The sequence below is a fragment of the Suricata suricatta genome, chromosome 3, assembly GCF_006229205.1.
Source record: "Suricata suricatta isolate VVHF042 chromosome 3, meerkat_22Aug2017_6uvM2_HiC, whole genome shotgun sequence".
Taxonomy (NCBI): Eukaryota; Metazoa; Chordata; class Mammalia; order Carnivora; family Herpestidae; genus Suricata; species Suricata suricatta.
In genome coordinates, this window is record NC_043702.1 from 108,112,895 (window position 1) to 108,133,743 (window position 20,849).

The following is a 20,849-nucleotide window of genomic DNA, read 5'->3' on the forward strand; positions in this document are numbered from 1 at the left end:
TAAGACTCCTGCTGATGTACTTTTAGCGGTGAATTATGTTTTTTGATCCTCTGTATTGTACTCCATTTCTGTCTTTAACTTTCTGTTCTCTATTCTGTGAAAACAATGATCTATTCTGAAACATGTGATTCCTAAGAAGTTGCAAACAATGTAATCATTAAAAGAAAGATGTAATCACCTATGGTATATAAGACACCAAGTTTCACAGTAAAGTGTGGTTTCTTCCACCATTCATGTTGTCTGTGTCCTTTCTTACAGATATTTCGCCGACACCAACCCCCTACTCAGAGATCCTTGGACTCTGGTGCGTGGGCTGGTCCCCCACATTAGAAGACATAGTTATAGCAAAAAAGGAAACCAAAAATAAAAGAGAGAAATTGATCCAGGAGCAGAAAAGAAGAATTCGAGACCTGAGTGATACAATCAAACTGAACCACATCCGTATCATAGGAATTCCTGAAGAGGAAGAAAGAGAGAAAGATCCTAAAAGGATACTAAATCAACTTATAACTGAGAATTTCCCAAATCTGGGGAAAGAAATAGACATTCAAGTTCAAGAGGCACAAAGAACCTCCTTAAGACATGATTTGAATCAACCTTTGGCAGGACACATCATAGTGAAACTGGCAAAATATAAAGATAAAGAGAGAATTCTGAAAGCAGCTAGGGAGAAAAGGGCCCTCACATACAAAGGGAAACCTATCAGAGTGGTTACAGACCTATCAAATGAAACTTGGCAGGCCAGGAAAGAATGGTAGGAAATCTTCAATGTGATGACCAGAAAAAACATGGAGCCAAGAATCCGTTATCCAGAAAGCCTTTCATTCAAAATAGAAGGAGAGATAAAGGTGTTCCCCCCCAAAAAACAAAAAATTGAGAGAATTCATGAACACCAAACCAGCCCTACAAGAAATCCTAAGAGGAACCCAATGAGGGAAATATTGCAAAGAAAACAAGGTGCCAGATACACCACTATTAACATGAATTCTACAAAGAACACAATGACTCTAAACCCACATGTTTTAATAATAACACTGAATGTAAATGGACTGAATGCTCCAACCAACCGACACAGGGTAACAGAATGGATAAAAAAACAAAATCCATCTATTTGCTGTCACAAGAGATTCATTTTTGCCCTGAAGATACCTTCAGGTTAAAGGTAAAGGGATGAAGAAATATCTATCATGTGACTGGAAGCCAAAAGAAAGGCAGAGTAGCCATACTTTTATATCAGACAAACTGGACTATAAAGTAAAGGCAATAACAAGAGATGAAGAAGGACGTTATATAATAATTACAGTGTCTCTACATCAGGAAGAGCTAACAATTACAAACATCTATGTGCCAAATTTGAGAGCTTCCATATACATAAAACAATTAATCACAGACAGAAACAATCTTATTAATAAAAATGTGCTAATTGCAAGGGAATTTAATACTCCACTGAAAACAATGGATAGATCAACCAGGCAGACAATCACTAAAGACACAATGGACCTGAACAACACATTGGAACACATGAAATTCATAGATATATTTAGAACTCTGCACCCTGAAGTTAGGAAATTCACCTTCTTCTAGAGTGCACATGGCAGATTCTCGAAGATAAATCACATACTGAGGCATAAAGCAGCCCTCCATAAATATAAACGAATAGAGATCATACCATGCACACTATCAGATCACAATGCTATGAAACTTGAAATTAACCACAGGAAAAAGTCTGGAAAAGCTCCAAAAATGTGGAGGTTAAAAACCACCATATAAAAGAATAATTGGCCTAATCAGGCAATTAGAGAAGAAATTTTAAAATATATGGAAACAAATAAAAACGAAAATACAACAATCCAAACTCTCTGGGATGCAGCAAAGGCAGTCCTAAGAGGAAAGTATATTGCAATCCAGGCCTATTTCACCAAACTAGAAAAAGCACAAACTCAAAACCTAACAAAGCACCTATTGGAACTAGAAGGCGAAGAGCAAGAGCACCCCAAACCCAGCAGAAGAAAAGAAATAATCAAGATCAGGGCAGAAATAAAAAACCTAGAATCCAAAAAAACAGTTGAGCAGATCAATAAAACCAAGAGTTGGTTCTTTGAAAAAATACACAAAATTGATAAACCTCTAGTCAGACTCATCAGAAAGAAAAGAGAGAGCAACCAGATAGACAAAATCATGAATGAAAATGGGCCTATTGCAACCAATCCCTTAGAAATACAAGCAATCATCAGAGATTACTATGAAAAATTATATGCCAACAAACTGGACAACACAGAAGAAATGGACAAATTCCCAAACAAACATGCACTACCAAAATTCAAATGGGAAGAGATAGAAAGCATGAATACACCGATAATCTGTGAAGAAATCGAGTCCGTTATCAAAAATCTCCCAACGAATAAGAGCCCAGGGCCAGATGGCTTCCCAGGGGAATTCTACCAGACATTTAAAGCAGAGTTAATACCCATTCTTCTCAAACTATTCCAAAAAATAGAAATAGAAGGAAAATTTCCAAACTCATTCTACGAAGCCTGCATCACCTTGATACCCAAACCAGACAGAGACCCAGCAAAAAAAGAGAACTACAGACCAACATCCTTAATGAATACAGATGCAAAAATACTCAACAAGATACTGGCAAACCGAATTCAAAAGCATATAAAAAAATTATCCATCATGATCATGTGGGATTCATTCCTGGGTTACAAGGCTGGTTCAATATTCTTAAATCCATCAATGTGATACATTCCATTAACAAAAGAAAAGATAAAAACCATAGGACCCTGTCCATAGATGCAGAAAAAGCATTTGACAAAATACAGCAATGCGGGGGACCAGCCCACACACCCCAGTTGAAAGGTCCCAACTAGGGGGTCGGTGTCAGCGCATATCTATAAGAAAGAAGACAGACAACGTGAATGGTGGAAAAACCACACTTTACTAAGATCGTCAGGGTCTTACATACCATGGGTGATTACATCATCTCTTTAATGGTTACATAGTTCAAGGTCTTTGAAGTGAAGACATGCTCCAGAAAGGATCATGCTTAACAGGACAGGTGTAAATAACAGGAATAATCAAGTCATTGCAAGAGAGGGATTCCCTAATAATAGTCTGGCTCCAAGCATGAGAAGAGCCTGAAGAATTCTATGAGGAGATTTACATTTCTTAAGGCCCCTCATCAGTTATGTATGGGCAAGATGCTTATCCTTTAATAGGCAAATCTTTTAGCAGAGGATTGTGCTTACTCCCAATAGCAGACAAAGAGCTAGAAAGCAAAGTAAGGGGAGGGCTGGAGCCACTGACTGACCCAAGTTCATTCAAAGCCTAAAAGTATATGACTCTTTACAAAGAAATGAGAAAATCATAGACAGGATGAACAGAGGCCACATGGGCGGCCCAGGAGGCCAAATGTTGTTTCACAGTCTCTCAACTTGTTCCACAACTTCCCAAATAGTTCTCCTGCACCCCGGAGGCAGAGCTGTCAACGGTCACTTATATAGATTCTCCTGTGCACCGGAGGCCTGGCTGTCAACGGTTGCTATGCGGGAGGTTTTTTGGCTTACTGGGCCCCAACACAGCACCCTTTCTTAATAAAAACCCTTGGGAAAGTCGGAATAGAAGGAACTTACCTAAACATTATAAAAGCAGTTTATGAAAAGCCCACAGCTAATATCATCCTCATTGGGGAAAAACTGAAAGCTTTCCCCCTGAGATCAGGAACACAACAGGAATGTCCATTCTCACTACAGTTGTTTAACATAGTGCTAGAAGTCCTAGCATCAGCAATCAGACAACAAAAGGAAATAAAAGACATCAGAATCGGCAAAGAGAAAGTCAAAATTTCACTTTTCACAGATGACATGATACTCTACATGGAAAACCCGATCAACTCCACCAGAAGCCTTCTAGAACTGATCCACGAATTCAGCAAAGTTGTAGGGTACAAAATCAACGTATAGAAATCGGTTGCATTTTTGTACACCAATAATGAAACAAAAGAAAGAGAAATCAAGAAACTAATCCCATTCACAACTAAACACTCACACACACACACACACACACACACACACACACACACACACAAATACCTAGGAATAAACCTAACCAAAAATGTAAAAGATCTATATGCTGAAAACTATAGAAAACTTATGAAGGAAATTGAAGAAAACACAAAGAAATTAAAAAACATTCCATGCTCATGGGTGGGAAGAATAAACATTTTTGAAATGTCATTATTACAAAAGAAATTTACACATTCAATGCATTCCCAGTCAAAATTGCACCAGCATTCTTCTCAAAGCTAGAACAAACTATCCTAAATTTCTAGAACCACAAAAGACCCCGAATAGCCAAAGTAATATTGAAGAAGAAAACCAAAACGGGAGGCATCACAATTCCAGACTTTCACCTTTACTACAAAGCTGTCATTATCAAGACAGTATGGTAGTGTCACAAAAACAGACACATAGACCAGTGGAATAGAATAGAGAACCCAAAATTGGACCCACAATGTATGGCCAATTAATTATCTTTGACAAAGCAGGAAAGAGTATCCAGTGGTAAAAAGACAGCCTCATTAACAAATGGTGCTGGGAGAACTGGACAGCAACATGCAAAAGAATGAAACTAGACCATTTTCTTATGCCATACACAAAAATAAACTCAAAGTGGATGAAATATCTGAATGTGAGACAGGAAACCATCAAAACCCAAGAGGAGAAAGCAGGAAACAACCTCCTTGACCTCGACCACAGCAATTTCTTACTTGACACATCCCCAAAGGCAAGGGAACCAAAAGCAAAAATGAACTATTGGGACCTCATCAAGATAAAAAGCTTCTGCACTGCAAAGGAAACAATCCAGAAAACTAACAGGCAGAATGGGAAAAGATAGTTGTAAATGACATATCAGATAAAGAGCTAGTATCCAAAATATATAAGGAACTCATCAAACTCTGCACTTGAAAAACAAATAACCCAGTGAAGAAATGGGCAGAAGACAAGAACAGACACTTCTCCAACGAGGACATCCAGATAGCCAACAGACATATAAAATGATGTTCAGTGTCACTCATCACACTCATCATCAGGAAAATATAAAGCAAAACCACAATGAGATATCACTTCACGCCAGTCAGGGTGGCTAAAATGAACAAATCAAGAGCCTATAGATGCTGGCAAGGATGTGTGGAAACAGGCACCCTTCTGCACTGTTGGTGGGAATGTAAACTGGTACAGCCACTCTGGAAAACAGTGTGGAGGTTCCCTCAAAAATTAACAATAGAAGTCCCTTATGACCCAGGAATAGGACTGCTAGGAATTTTTCCAGGGGATACAGGTGTGCTGATGCAAAGGGGCACATGTACCCCAATGTTCATAGCAGCACTTTCTTTTTTTTTTTATGGTCAAATGTATTTTCATAAGACATTAGTTATGTACCAACCATACATTTAAACAAAATATGATCCTGCAAAACATTCTGCACAAAGAACTTACAGATCCCATTTATATAATTACAGAATTTCCAGTTCCTTAGGAAAATGTATGTAAAGATTTACGACAACAAAATTTTCAAAACCCCGAAGAACACAATATTTAAACAAATCACCTTATTGCACAGGACATCATAAACTTGTATAACACAGCAGGCAGATTTTGTTGTAGAAACACAATGGAGAGATAGCTAAACAAAAAAAGTTCAGGGACTGGGTATTTGTAAATTTCTGGTTAACTGAAGCATAATAATATTAAGAACCAGGGGTCTTCAAGCATCAATTTATAAAAATAAAAATCTCCCCAAATATTAGAAGTAGGTTTCTCTACCTTTACAATTCAGAATCATGCTGTTCATGTCATATATCACAATATCTGGTTAATTCCTTAAACTTAACATCACCCTTGAGATGGGGACCCTTTTGCATTTCCTTGTTTTTTCCCTAATAAACCAAGGACCTATGACAGGGAAGATAACTGACACACACTTAGATAAAAATTGGTCTTAGTGATACTTTATTCATGAAGAATTCAGCAGGTATTTACTGAAAGCCTACTACATTTCCAGGTCTCAAAAGAGCAGGACGGATGCTAAGCCTGCCTCCAAGGAGCCCACCATCATGAATGAACACCCTAGGACGCACACTGGTTCTGCGTCACTATGAGCTTTCCTTTCATCTTTGCATAGATACTGATTTCCACTATTGACTCATAAAAAGAATTCTAGTCTGTCATTGACAAGACCTACACTTTGCTTTCTCATTTTGTCCTTTGCTCCTTCTGACAATGTCAAATATTTCCATTTCCTCTTCAGTCCTCCACAACATACCCTCTGAAATCCAGGTGGCTTTTTCTGTGCCGCTTGCTACAGCCTTTTGTTCCCTCACTGCTGTCTTCCCTTTCTTTCCTCCATATTAGAAAGGTGGTCATTGGGGCTTCCCCAGGATCCCCTTCCTGACTTCTGATTCACTTAAATGACTAAACATTTCCTTAAATGTTGGGTCTTTAGTAGGGATAATCACCAGCATTTCCAATTAGCATTTCCCAGAGCTGTGTTGTGTATTTCAGATCTTTCTAATACTCTCTTCCTGAATGCTATTTAGAAAGAGCATCCTCAATAAGACAAGAATTTCTGGAGGAATCCTGTTTTAAAGATTATATTAAAAGAGACTGATCAAGGACACATAACTCAGCAAAGTGGGCTTCTACTTTATTCTCAGTTTTTACCATTACAAGTATTGGATTCTGTAAGATCATAGTTAAAACTATTTGGTGTGGGGTATCAATTTTACACATAAGGGCTAGATCAAAGAAAATTCAATTTGGGGGATTTGATATAGTCTGAAAGTTAAAAACAATAATGATAAAAAGCTAAGATAGCTCAGTATTCACTGATATGTCTGTATCCTGCTTCATAAACAACATACAACTATTTTTAAGTCTGCAAGTCAGATGCTATCAAGCAAACTGCCACGTATGATCCATAAGCCATTTGATTTTTCACTCAAATAAGAGGATGTGGTAAACCTTAATTTTCTAAATGTTCTCAGAAAGAGTTATCAGAAGCATCCACCACTTACAAAACACAGCTGGAGAATCCATTTACCCCAAATGAACTAAGCGTGTGTGTTAGCTCGACACTAGGCAGCAACGACAGCCTAGGACCTTCTGTGGCGACGGCGGCCCCCGTGCACAGGAAGAGTGTGGACAAGGAGGGAGAGTCGCCCTTCATTGTTTCATCAACTACTGGTGTTTCCTGAGTGCTTTAAATGCTCGATTTCACTTTCACAACGATACCAAAGTTTATTTGCAAAGGTAATCCTATGTTCCAAGTAGCAGGTATTAACAACTTCCAACACGATCTCTAGGAATAATTTGCAGTTCAGAACCGTGCTTTAGGAAAACATTTCCAGCAATCTGCACAGGATTGATTCCTATTCCATCATTGGTAATAATTGCACTTGGTGCTGCAGGAACTTTAAATTCTTCTGCTGCAAACTTTAAGACTGCTGTGAAAGGTGTACTTTCAGGAACACTAAGTACTTTGTAAGGCAGCCGCGGGTCCGACGTCAGCGTGATCTTAAAGGAGACTTTCGACGTGGTGGAGCTGGTCCGGTAGGAGACCTCCCGCCAATTCCGCCCAGTATCCCACTTCTTCCGCAGTGGCGTGGCTGCTACGGTCTCCAGTAGCACTTTCAACAATAGCCAAAACATGGAAAGAGCCTAAATGTCCATCAACTGACAAATGGGTCAAGAAGATGTGGTTTATATATACAATGGATTACTACATGGAAGTGAGAAGAATGAGATCTGGCCATTCATAGCAATGTCGATTGAATTCCAGGGTGTCATGGTAAGAGAAATAAATCAGGCAGAGAAGGACAGATACCATGTTTTCACTTATAAGTGAAACAGGAGAAACTTAACAGAGGACCATGGGGGAGTGGAAGGAGAAAGAATTATTGGAGAGAGGGGGGAGGCAAACCATGAGAGACTCTTGAATACTGAGAACAAACTGAGGGCTGATAGTGGTGAGGGATAGGGGAAGGGGGTGATAGGCATGGAGGAGGGCACTTGTTGATTCAGCACTGGGTGTTATATAGAAATCAACTTGACAATAAAGTATTAAAAAAAAGAAATAAAAAATACAATTAAAAAACAAACAGAAGAGAGGCATCTGTTGGCTCAGTCAGTAAATGACCATCTGAGTCTTGGTTTAGGCTCAGGTCATGACCTCATGATTTCATGAATTTGATCCCTGCTCAGGCTCTGTGCTGACAGTGCAGAGCATGCTTGGGATTCTCTCTCTCTCTCTCTCTCTCTCTCTCTCTCTCTCTCTCTCTCTCTCTCCCCCTCTCTCACTGCCCTTCCCCTGCTCATGCTGTCTCTGTCTCTCTCAAAATAAATAAGCAACAACAACAAAAAATAAAACAAGCAGAAGACATAAACTGGTAATTTCTCCAAAGAAGACACCCAGATGGCCAACACACACAAGAAAAGATGCCCAACATAACTCATCATCAGGGAAATGCAAGTGAAAACTACAATGAGATATCACATCATACCTTCCAGAATGGCTAAAATCAAAAACACAAGAAACAAGTGTTGGCAAAGATGTGGAGGAAGTGGAATCCTCTTGCATTGTTGGTGGAAATGCAAACTGGTGGAGCCACTCTGGAAAACAGTCTGGAGGTGCCTCAAAAAAATTAAAAATAGAATTACCATGTGATCCAATAATTCTGCTACTGGATATTTACCCAAAGAATATGAAAACACTAACTCAGAAATATACATGCACCCCTATGTTCATTGCAGCTTTGTTTATAATAGCCAAATTATAAAAGTAGCTTCAGTGTCCATCAATAGATGAGTGGATAAAGAATATGTGGTACCTATATACAATGAAATATTAGTTGTCCATAAAAAAGAATGAAATCTTGCCATTTGCAACAACATGGATGAATCTAGAGTATAATGCTAAGTGAAATAAATCAGTCAGAAAAAGACAAATACCATATGATTTCACTCAGACATGGAATTTAAGAAACAAGCCAAATGAACAAAGAAAAACTGAGACAAAAGAAAAAAAAAATAAAGACTCAACTATAGAGAAAAAAACTAATGAGCAGAGGTGGGAGGAGGGATGTGTGTGATAGGTGATGGGGATTAAGAGTACACTTATTAAGTTGAACACTGAGTAATGTGTATAGAATTGTTGAATCACTATATTATACACCTGAAACTAATATAGTACTGTGTCTTAACTATACTGAAACTAAAATTAAAATTAAAAATAAAAATACAGCACAGGGAATATAGTCAATGGTATATTAATGGCATTGTACAGTGACACATGGTAGCTACACTTGTGTCATACAAATAATTAGTATTCAGAATATACTTAGAAAAAAATCCTATAAGTCAAAAGAAAACTCAATGAAAAGACATAATAAGATAATAAGCATTTCATAACAAAAGAAACACAAATGCCAAATAAACATAAAAATTTCAACTTCATTAATTATCAGATACATAGAAGTTAAGATCACAGTGTGATATCAATACTCCCATGAGATTGTCAAACGTTAAGAAGTCTTATAATACTACGCGTTAGGATGTGGAGAGAGGGACAATCTTCCTCAGACCACCAGAGCAAGTGCATTAATTCAGCCACTGTGATAAACAATTTGGCACCATCTGATAATTCTGAGACCTCCTTTATAGTACTCACCACTTTTTAAAAAGCAAAATTAAATGACACATTGTTTAGGGAAAATACACTTTTTTGTGAGAGAGAGAGCAAGTGGGGGAGAGGAGCACAGGGAGAGAGAGAGAATTTTGCCTGATACAAGGCTCAATCTCACAACACTGGGATCATGACCTGAGCCAAAATCAAGAGTCAGATGCTCAACCAACTGAGCCACCCAGGCATCCCTAATAGAACCATTTTAACCAAAGTAATAATAAACACAGATTTCAGCACGATGCTCCCTCTGGGAAGGCTGACAGTTAAGAAGAAAAACATGTAACTTTAGGGATATTTTAGGACTTGAGCTGTCCTAAACATTCACAGGAGAGTGATATTTTTTCATTATGCTCCATAAATCGCAGGTATGTTGCATATTTCATTTTGTATATTAAATATCATATGGTAAATATTCTTTTTCTTAAAAAAGAAAGAAAAGCCCCGTCACATCTGGGCCAGGATGGGTGCACAATGGTGTTAGGTCTCACACAGGCAGAAGGGACTGAGACACTCCCAGTTTCCCAGAGCCCAGAGTTCTACATTTCCCATAGAGCAAGAGAAGACTGTGGAGAGGTTCAGAGAAAGAGAAAGGGCCCGGAGAGGCCTTGCTTTAGGACAAGGCAGAGACACAAATGACTTGTGTGGACAGATGATCACATACTAGGCAGGAAGGAGCACATCCCAGTGGAAATCAGTGTGGACACTGGTGTATCTCTACCCAGTCTAAAGGCATCCACATTTAATTAAATGAATGATGATGACAATGATAACAGACAATAAATAGATAATTATATACATGATAAATGGTAGATGATAGATGATTGATAGATAGATGATAGATGATTGATAGATGATAGATAGATGATAGATAGATAGATAGATAGATAGATAGATAGATAGATAATAGATAGATATGTAGATAATGGGAGAGAGAAAAAGAGAAAGGAACCAAAACCCCTCTGCACCAGGCCCACACCACTCCTCCCTCCTTGCTACCTCTCCCATGACTGGATGGCTGCCCACAGGATGCACTGAGGAAAACCAGGACTCCACCACTGCATTAACCCGCCTGTGACAAACACCTCAGCTCCCAGAGCTCCCGCTTCTATTTTATGCAGTTCAACGAAGCTGGTGAGTATCAGCAGCCCCCTATCTGGGGTTGTGCAGCACCATAGAGTCAGGCAGTGGATCAGGAAGAGCCAAGGTCCAGGCCCACCAAGTGACTGAGGTTCAAGTCTCCCTCTGCTACTGTTTGGTTTTGTCAGCATGGAAAGTTCATCTCTCTCTCTGGGCCTCCATCTCTTCGTCTGTTAAACCAACAGTGCCTTTAAAAAAGATGAAGGAGGCAAAATGTTTGTCCATACATACGAGGTGCTCACTGAGAGGCTCAATAGCTGCCTCTCTTTCTGCAACCGGGTCAAAATACGTAAGGACCATGATATGAAAGAACCAAAGTTCTCTTTCTGCAATGGCTGAGCCTTCTATATCCCCTTGCTACAATACTGCCTTATGAGAATGTCCATCCCTTAGGGAGACAGCCAGCTCTGTACATGATATGGTCCCCTCCTCGTCCTCCACCTGACCCTGTGGGGCTGAGAAGGGGGTTCCAGAAAGAGAGGCTCTAAGCAAGAAGATTGTCAGAGGAAAGAAGCAGTCCAAATTCAAGTCACACAATCCAGATGGATCCAGAGACAAAAGGCTCTGTGTCTGAGCCAAGTGTGACCAAGTCCAGGATCCTACAAGTGTGAGCCAAGGGGATGGCTAGGGGGTGAGGGGCCAGGCCTAGGCAGCTCCCACATCAAGAGGAGGCCCCTGCTTGTGATGGGAGAAAGGAAGGGCCTAGAGAGAGCCCAGGAAGCTGTGTTACTGGGGGTCAGGGAGAAATCCTAGTGCCCCTCAAGCAGCCACAAAATTCCCAGTCTTCTTCCTAGACACACGGCAGGATTGCATCTCCCAGCCCCCTTGAATTTAATCACTACCACCTGATCTTCTTCCACTGACAGTATGTGGTGGATGTGGTGAAGTGACACTTCTGGCAGAAGCATTTGAAAGACACAATTTCATCCGTATTCCCTTGGTCCCATCCATCCCTGACACTAGACATGATCCCAGGACCATGGACCACCTCTTCAAGGATCCCTGCCTACCTTTTCCTTCAAATTGCCCAAGGCAGCAACATAAAGCAGTCACTGGCTGAGGGTCCCCTGGACCTCAGATTTCACTGGGCAGGAGGGGCTTTGTTACCTGGCTGGGCTCAGCAGGCTACCTGGACTCCTGGGACCAGGCAAAGGGACAATTGAGAGGGGCAGGGAAGAGAGACAGGGGAGCCTGCTCCAGCTCCCCCCAAATCCTGCATCCTACTAGTCAGCATGCATAGATTCTTCACCCTTCTTGACCCTGCAAGGTCTGCCAGGCTTCCTTGTTATCCCAAGGCACACGTGAAGTGAGTAACAAATACCTTAGCTACCTTTTCTGCACATTCTTACCTGGGGATAGTGGGGCCCTTACACCAAATTGTCAGGAGCCAGTCTGCTGAGACATACAACACAGTTGTACAGGAATTCTTTCCCATCCCTTCCTAATGCAGAACAGTGTCCAGAAAGGCACCAATATGGCTACCTGTGACGACCAACATGGCTGAAAAGTAAGCCTTTTGAGATCAAGTCTCAAACCCTATTTGTATAAAATTGAATTTATGACTAATGAGGAAAATCTGCAAAAGGAAGGAAAAGATTTCCTTGAGAGGAAAGGGTTGTCTTCTCCAGGGTGAGTCTGCCCCCCTGAGAGGAGGTTTTTCAGAGCATAGAATACCAAAGTCAACCAGTTGGCTCCTGATGTTCCACATCTGGCATCTTCCAAAGTGTCAAACACACTTTCTTTCCTTGCTGAAAGGACTCCTCAAGTGAGGGCAATGACAAATGGTCCCACGAAAACGAAGCTTTTAACAGGAGCATAGCTGCATGTGCTAGTCAACAATCAATAAAGGGACAACGGGACATCGGCATGGATTCTTGAGTGCCCAGTTCACAGTGAGACGTTGGAAACCAGACCCAAGAGTTGGTGAAGATAGTGTCAAGCAGTGCTGTCCATAATAACATTCCATGTGCAGGAAGCAGAAGCCCAAATGCAGAACACAGCTGGTCCTTCCCCCCAGTGGCCCCATCATTCTCACCAGGATCACTAGTCCGTCAGGACCTTGCCCCACATCCCACTGCAGGATTCACACCCTACTTCTGGCTCCCCAGTGGGATGAGCACCTTTTGCTCACCTCCTTGCTCGCCTCTTCCTGCTTGACTTGCTGGTTCCTCCTAGTTTCTGACTTCTAGGAAGTGAACCTGGGGCTCCTCCCTTCTGGTCCCTCTGGGTCTCATCCAGTGCCCTGCCAAGTAAACTGCCCTCTCCCCAAGAACCCCAGAGGTGTAAGTCCAGTCTGTGCCCCTGCCCTGAACGATGCCTGGGCATGCGCCTGTCCACTGCCCACTCTGCTAGAAGTGTCACAGACACAGCCACTCCCATGTGCAGGGCAGCCTGCCCTTCCTGGCTGCATCGTAGATCCAGGGACCAGGGGCCAGGTGCTCGGCCACAAACCCTCCCACGTGAGACCATGACCCTCCCCTTCCCCAGGCCCACACACAGTCCAGCAGGGCATCCAGGTATCTGTCTGCAAATAGACACAGACTGCAAGCACTTCTCACCACCCACCCTGCCAGCCCCTGGTCTGAGCCACCCCATCTCTCTCTGCATTCCTTCTCAGCCACCCACCCTTTTTCCTCAGGTCCTTCTTGGCTAGCCAGTCAGAGTGAGCCTGTTAAATGAAAGTCAGTTCCTAGTCATCCTCTTCACTGTGCTGCTTCTGGACTTCCTATCTCACTAAGAGCGAGGGCCAAATCCCTGTGGTGACCCAGGCCTGATTAATTCTGGTCTTTCTCTCTCACACCCCTCTCAGGGCCTTTGCACATGCAGTTCCCTCTGCCTTGAACTCTCCTCCCAGACTTTCATGTGGCTTCCTCCCTCACTTCCTTCAGCCTCTGCTCCAGCAACTTCTCACACCACCTATTTGTAATAACAAACCTTCCACTTGACACTCCCCCCTTACTTTTCTTCTTAGTACCTTCTACAGGTTTTTTTTTTTTACTTATCTCATTCATTTCTCCACCAGAATGTAGGCTCCTAGAGGGTAGAGGTTTCTGTTTCCATCACTGCTGAATCTCTAGCCCTTAGAATGCAGAGTAGCACATAGGAGATCTGCAGTGTGGATTTGAGGGATGTGGAATGACAGTCAGGTCCAGAGACTTTAGAAGGATGATTTAACATCAGTGCAAACCCCACCACAGTGCCTAGGAAAGACGGGCTCAGGATGGCCATCCCCTCCCTCCCCAGAAAAAGACATAGGGCTATAGGTGAGTCCAATGAGATAATGGGGAGTGGGAAGAGAAAGGGGAAAGAGGCAGGCACTTCATGAAGCACTTTACACATATCTACTTCATCTTTACAACACAGTTAAATTGAGAAAACCAAGGCTTTAAAAAAAAGGAAGGCCCAGGTCAGATAGCATTCAAACCTTGCCTACAGCAGAGTCTGTAAAAATGTAGTCATTACACTCTGCCTGCTGATATTTAGAAAACCAGTCATCTGTGCAGGAATACTGTCTTTTCAGGTGACTATTATGCATAGAGTGACCCTGGTTCAAAACTTGAAAGGTTGTGCTGGAGAGAAATGATGTGGGGGCACAGGTACAGGGTAGGGTCCAGCCCACCTGCATGACAGAGTATGCCTGCATGCCTCCCAGGGCTGTCCTAGGACTCAGTGGGACGGTGTCTGGAAGAGGAAATGAAGCCAGCCTCGTCCTATCTCCCTACCCCTCACCCATCAGTCAGCCCTCGGATTGCAGATACAACCTCACCTTAGAGCTGCAAGTTCACCTCCAAAGAGCCCCTCAGCAAAGACCTCCATTCAGTCCATGATATTCCATCCCTGGCCCACAAGTGCATGTCCTTCACACACAAAATACAGTCACTCCCTCCCAACAGCCCCCAAAACTCTGAACTCATTCTGGCACCAATTCCAAATTCTAAAGTCCTAAGTCTCATCTAAATATCACGTATTGTAGGGGCACCTGGGTGACTCAGTCAGTTGAGCGTCTGACTTTGGTTCAGGTCATGATCTCATAGTTTGTGGGTTTGAGCCCCACGTTGAGCCCTGGGTTGACAGCTCAGAGCCTGGAGCCCACTTCAAGTTCTGTGTGTCCCTCTCTCTCTCTGCTCCTCCCCTGCTCGTGTTCTCTCTCTCTCTCTCAATATAAACGTTAAAAAAAATTAAATATCACCTATTGTACATAATGCTGCAAACCCTGTTTATTACAGCATTATGTACAATAGCCAAGATATTATGCAACCCAAGTGTCCATGGATAGATGAGTGAGTAAATAAAGTGATATATATATAAGTGATATGATATATATATAATAAAGTGTGTATATATATATACATACACACACAGAACAGAATATCATGCAGCCATAAAAAGAATGAAATCTTGCCATTTTTGACAACATGGATGGACCTACAGAGTATAATACTAAGCAAAATAAGTCAGGTAATGAAAGATACATACCATATGATTTCAATTATATGTGGAATATAAAAAATAAATCAATCAAGAAAACAAAAACAGATTCTTTTTTTGTTTGTTTGTTTGTTTGTTTCAGGACAGTTGATTTTAAAATACTTCTTAATACATCTTGATGCATCAGTCTCTCAGATGCTTCCAATATTCATGACATAGGTGATGTAGGAGAAGCTGACATTCTTCACTGTGTAACTAAACATCTATCTGACCCAGGAGTTGTATGGAAAATTAACTGCAGTGTTAGCTGCTGCTGCACACCAACAAGGATGCTAGCAGGTAAATGAAATCATGTGTGCCCCTTTTCCAACCTTTTAAGCATAATAGCTTGGAAGTATAATTGTGTGTGTGTGTGTGTGTGTGTGTGTGTGTGTGTGTGTGTGTGTGTGAACTATCAGTTACCCGGTTCTGCCCACCAAGTCTATGCAAAATGTTCCTTGAGGCTCACTCCAACTGGAACTTGAAGAGAATTTTGGGGAATATAGCCAAGCTTAGCCAAGATGACACATTACAAATTCACTAAAGTTTACAACTATCTGAGATAAGGAATATTATACCCAATTTAAAGATGAGGATGTCCCCCACAAGTGGCACTTGTGGGGAAGAGCACTGGGTGTTGTATGGAAATCAATTTGACAATAAAATATTTTTAAAAATAAGTAAAAACAACAAAGGTGAGGATGTCAAGACCCAGAAGGCTTAAATTACATTTCTCCAGTGCAGAGCTGGTGATGCAGAATTTAGAGTGGTCTGTGTGATTTTAATTTTCATGCTTTTCCCACTACCACACACTGGGCTCCAGAATAAGGACTTCCTTTATAACAGATACATACTTTCCACAAGGAATTTCCATTTGGAGGAGGGAAACTCACCTCACTGAACAAGTACTCCATGTCTGTTCTCGTGCTAAGTGTTTCAGATTCAAGATCAACTCATTGAATTCTCATAAATCCCAGGAGATGAGACGATGTTATTTATAGGTGAAGAAAAATTAAGTGTTGGGAAGTTATCAAATCTTTGGAAGTCTTATAAGGAGGTAGTGGAATACTCAAGAAGCAGAATGACAGCGTCAGTAAACAACAGATTCTTAAATATAGAGAACACACTGGTAGTGTCCAGAGGGGAGATGGGGGTGGGGGCAGGTGGCATAGATAAAGTATCTTAAGAGGTACAAACTCCTAGTTATAAAATAAGTAAGTCATAGAAATGAAAAGTATAGCATAGGGAAAGTAGTCAATAAGATGGTAATAATGTTGTTTTGTAATATATAGAATTGTTGAATCATTATATTATACACCTGAAACTAATATAACACTCTATGTTCATTACACCTAAATTTAAAAAAAAAAACACACATAAGAAAGGGAGGAAGAGAGAGAGAAAGACAGACAGAAAAATAGAAAGGTCACCCAAATCAGGTGTGGGTGAAACTCTGGGCACAGACCATCCTGAGGCAAAATTACTCTCCAGCTGTGTGAACTGTGAAATCAGACACATTACACTCTTCCCAAATGTAATGGTGAACAGGCAGAAGATTTCATTCCAAAAGGGAGAGAAAGGAGAGAAGGAAGGGGTGACAGGTCCCAAGCAAGTCCAGAACTTAGCAAGGTGGATTCCATCTGATCTGAAGGCATGAGAACACAGCCTGCCCTCCAGGCTCACTGAAGTCCGCATGGCTGAGGCCACTTCTCCTCAAAGCTCCACAGGGCAGTCCCAAGGCTTTAGTCAGAGGCCACCTGACCTGCTGGAACCAAAATAGCGGCCTCGGTAGTCTCCAAATTACCTTCAGGGCCCTTATTCCCTTTCCTTGAAGAATGGCTCATATTGGCAGCCAAATGGCTCTCCAGTCAGGTCCTGTAGGATCTAGAAGTCTGACGGCCTTCCTTCATTCTGTCTCTATTTCTCTGTCCCCTCTAGTCCAAGTGGGCAGTGTCTCAGCTGGTGCAATGCCATCACTATCCCTCATTTCCACCACAATGACTGACTAAGCGTTCAAGAGGCATTGTCCCATGATCTGTTTATCAAACAGCCATTCAGTCACACTCCTAGTGTTCTCTCTTTCAGTCATATTGTTAGTGTTCTCTCGTTCAGTCACACTCCTAGTGTTCTCTCGTTCAGTCATACTCCTAGTGTTCTCTCGTTCAGTCACACTCCTAGTGTTCTCTGCAGAACAAGCTTTCTTGTTCGCAGTATGGATAGACTTGAGAATTTTCCAAATCTTCAAGTTCTGGTTCCTTTTTGCTTCACAATTCCATCTTAATTCCTTTTACATTTACATTTCTTAAGCCAGGAGAAACCAGGACACAAACTTTGCGTAGAAATCTCCTCAGCTACATATCCTATTTTATCACTCACTAGTTATGCCTTCCACAAAATGCTAGAATGCAGGGTGGCCAAGTTATCTGCTGCATAATAACAAGGATCACTGCTCCTCCGGTTTCCAAAAACACACTTCTCATTTCCATCTGAGCTTCATCAGGATCACCCTTAACATCCATATTCTTAGAATGCACCTCAAAACTCTTCCAGCCCCTACCTGTCACCCCATCATCAAAGCTGTTTCCATGTGTTTAGGTGTTTGCTACAGCAGCATCCCACTTCCCAATACCAATATCTGTATTTGTCAACTCAGGCTGTGATAACAGTGTCATAGACTGAGAGGCTTACACGATGGAAAGTTTGTTTTCTCAAAGATCTGGGGGCCGGAAGTCTGAGGTTAGGGTACCAACATTGTCAGGTTCTGGTGAGAGCCCTCTTCCTGGCTGGCCAATGGTCTCCGTATTGTGTCCTCATATGGCAGAGAGAGAGAGCAAGCTCTCTGGCATCTCTTCTTATAAGAACAGTAATCGCATCATGGGGGCTTGGTCCTCATGACTTCATCCAACCCTAATTCTTGTCAAAGGTCCCACTTCCAAATACCACCACATTGAGGGTTAGGGCTTCAGTATATGAACTTGGGGTGGGCGGCACATTTCAGTCTATGGCATCTCCCATAGTGACTTGTGGCACTGGAGTTTCATCGACCCTAAGCCCTGGAACAAGTAATCTTTGATCCTTTGCATGGAGAAGTGCTGAGGGCACCAGACCCTGTGTCTACCTCGCTCCATCCCCTCGCCACTGTCAGCAGTGATGCCAGGATGTAGGCACTCCAGTAACACCCCTGTGGAGCTCACTGCAGGGAACAAAGCCTTCATTAGGACTAAAGATGCCCAGACGTGAGGTTCAGAGGAGAGCAGCAGCCCCCAGCCTTAGGCCACCCGCTTCACCTGCAACCCCCACCAAGAGCCCATTCAGCCTGACACCTGGTGTTCCCAGGGAACACAGCCCTTACCACCTGTACCCCCAGCATTGTGTGGGATCAGGTAGACAGTGTAGGGGCAGTGGCCCACCCACAGGCTCCCACCCTCTCTCTCAGCAGGCACCAGTCCCATCAATGGGATGACATGAACCCTGGTTACAGCACTGGTCTGCTATATTTCCAGATGCCAGATCAGATTCTGGGCCCTGTTCTAAAAGCATTTTCTTTTCTCTCTGCTTTTGTTTGTGTTCTTTGCCTCCTGGATAAGGGTGCCTTTGTTTATGCTACAGAGAGAAATAGGAGCAGGGCCTGCCCAAGTGGAGGAGTCCTCAGGGGGATTGGGAGTTTCTCCCACTCTGCTTGCTCCAGCCCAGGATGTTACTTCTACGGAGAGAAAATGGAAGAAAGAAAAGATGGATGGTCATGAGGGAGAAGAGAAAGAGGGCTTGGGAAGGTGGTGAGAGAAGAAGGGAATCAAGGACAGAGGGATGAGGAAGGGCCAGGTCAGGAGGGCTTCAGTTTCCTGGGAGAGGCAGGATGGACCAGACAGTGGCCTGGACCTCCTGCCCTGCCAAGACTCACAGCAAGGGTGGAGGAAGCCTTATGGTCCAGCTGGAGGAGGCTCTTCAGACCCAAAGAGGTAGATGGAGAGCCTGAGGTCCCTAGAGCACAGTCTAGCCTGCAGAGTGAGACAGGGCATGCTCCAGACCTGGGCCCTCTCAGAAGACATGGTGAACTATCTCTGGACTTGCAGCAGAAATCCTTCACCCACCAGGAACAGGGACTGTGTGTGGCAAGGCACAGGACTGCGGCACCATCTTTAGCTCCTTTATCACAACAGGCACTCCCAAAAATGTGCTGAATTGATGCATGAAAGAATAAATGAGGTAAAACAACTGAAGAAAACATGCTGTCAAAAACTGTGCAGATGCAATGGTTTTTTCCTCCACTGTCCATAATTTTGCCTGCCTTTTGGGGTTCTGGAATACAACCTTTGTTCCAAGTCCTACACTTCTCCAAGAAATTGTCTCAGGCATGGTCAAACCCTCTTGTGCACACACACACACCCAGACTTACTTCTCCTCACTATTCTCTGTAACATCGATTGTCAGGTGAAATTCCAGGAACTCAGATACCCAGACCTCCACCACTGAACTCCACCAGAGGTCTCTGTGGGTGCTACATTTACCAAGAAGGGTCCACCTTGACAACATCAGACAGGTGATCAATATCTCTTTCTCAAGTTCTTACACTAGATTTGCTAAGAATGTTAGAGAACACTCTAAATGCAGGATGGTGGTGATGTGCCAAGCAGATTCCCCAGTACCAGCCATGGCATTCTCAAACCCCCATGCATGGCAAATTGTCCCCTCTGGTAGTCAGAGTGATGGCACCCAAAAGATCCCCGTATTCTAATCCCCAGAACTGGTGACCATGTTACCTTATGCAGTGAAAAGCACTTTGGAGATGTGATTACATGTAGGATCTTCGGATGGGGGATATTATCCTGGATTATCCAGGTGAGCTCAGGGCGATCAGAGTTTTTATAAGATAGAGGTAGGATAGCAGAACCAGAGAAGGGGATACATGGCGGAGGCAGAGCTTGGAGAGACTGGCCATGAATCAAGGAATGTAGGCAGCCTCCAGAAGTTGAAAAAGGCAAGGAAGCAAGTTTTCCCCTAGAGATTTCAGAGAGCATGCACCCTGTTAACAACTTGATTGTAGCCCATTTTAGATGTATGGACTCCACAACTAGAAGATAGTAAGTTTGTGGTGTTTTATGCTGCTAAATTTGTGGTCATTTGTTATGGTAACCATAGGAAACATACACACCACAGGCTTTTGGACATTGCCTCAAACAAAATTGTGTTGTCTCAATTATTTGCAATGATGTCTTTACTAGGCAATTGTCAAAGGTTTACAACAGACCATTTTTTAAATTACAGAAAAATAAATTAAGTGTCTCTCCCGAAGCTAACCATTAGTGATACTCCAGTGTGTTTCTTTCTGTCTCTATACAATTATACCTGCTGCAATAACACCACGTGCTTTTGTATTGGCCTTTTCTCCTTTACTGTCAAATCATAAGCATGTCCCTGGTATTCCAAACTCCCACAGTGTTAATGACTGGTCACAGAGCTCTCACCAAACCCCTCCTCAGCTCTTCTGTACAGCCACCACC

At 42.5% G+C, this 20,849-nt stretch overlaps 1 protein-coding gene across 1 annotated transcript; it reads right to left on the reverse strand.

The window, feature by feature from the left end:
* Window positions 1–7,317: 7,317 nt before the first annotated feature.
* Window positions 7,318–18,563, reverse strand: UFM1 (ubiquitin fold modifier 1). Its single transcript, XM_029933335.1, has 2 exons — window positions 18,467–18,563; window positions 7,318–7,690 (listed from the first exon to the last, which is right to left on the reverse strand). Exons 1-2 carry the CDS (start codon window positions 18,561–18,563, stop codon window positions 7,341–7,343), a joined length of 447 nt encoding a protein of 148 aa, XP_029789195.1. The 3' UTR covers window positions 7,318–7,340.
* Window positions 18,564–20,849: the final 2,286 nt, after the last annotated feature.

Coding starts and splice junctions, on each gene's coding strand:
- UFM1 (XM_029933335.1), bottom strand. CDS start 18,563: ATGAAGGCTTTGTTCCCTGCAGTGAGCTCCACAGGGGTGTTACTGGAG. Junction 7,691..18,466: donor TGGCGAGGGGATGGAGCGAG/GTAGACACAGGG, acceptor TATTGTTGAAAG/TGCTACTGGAGACCGTAGCA.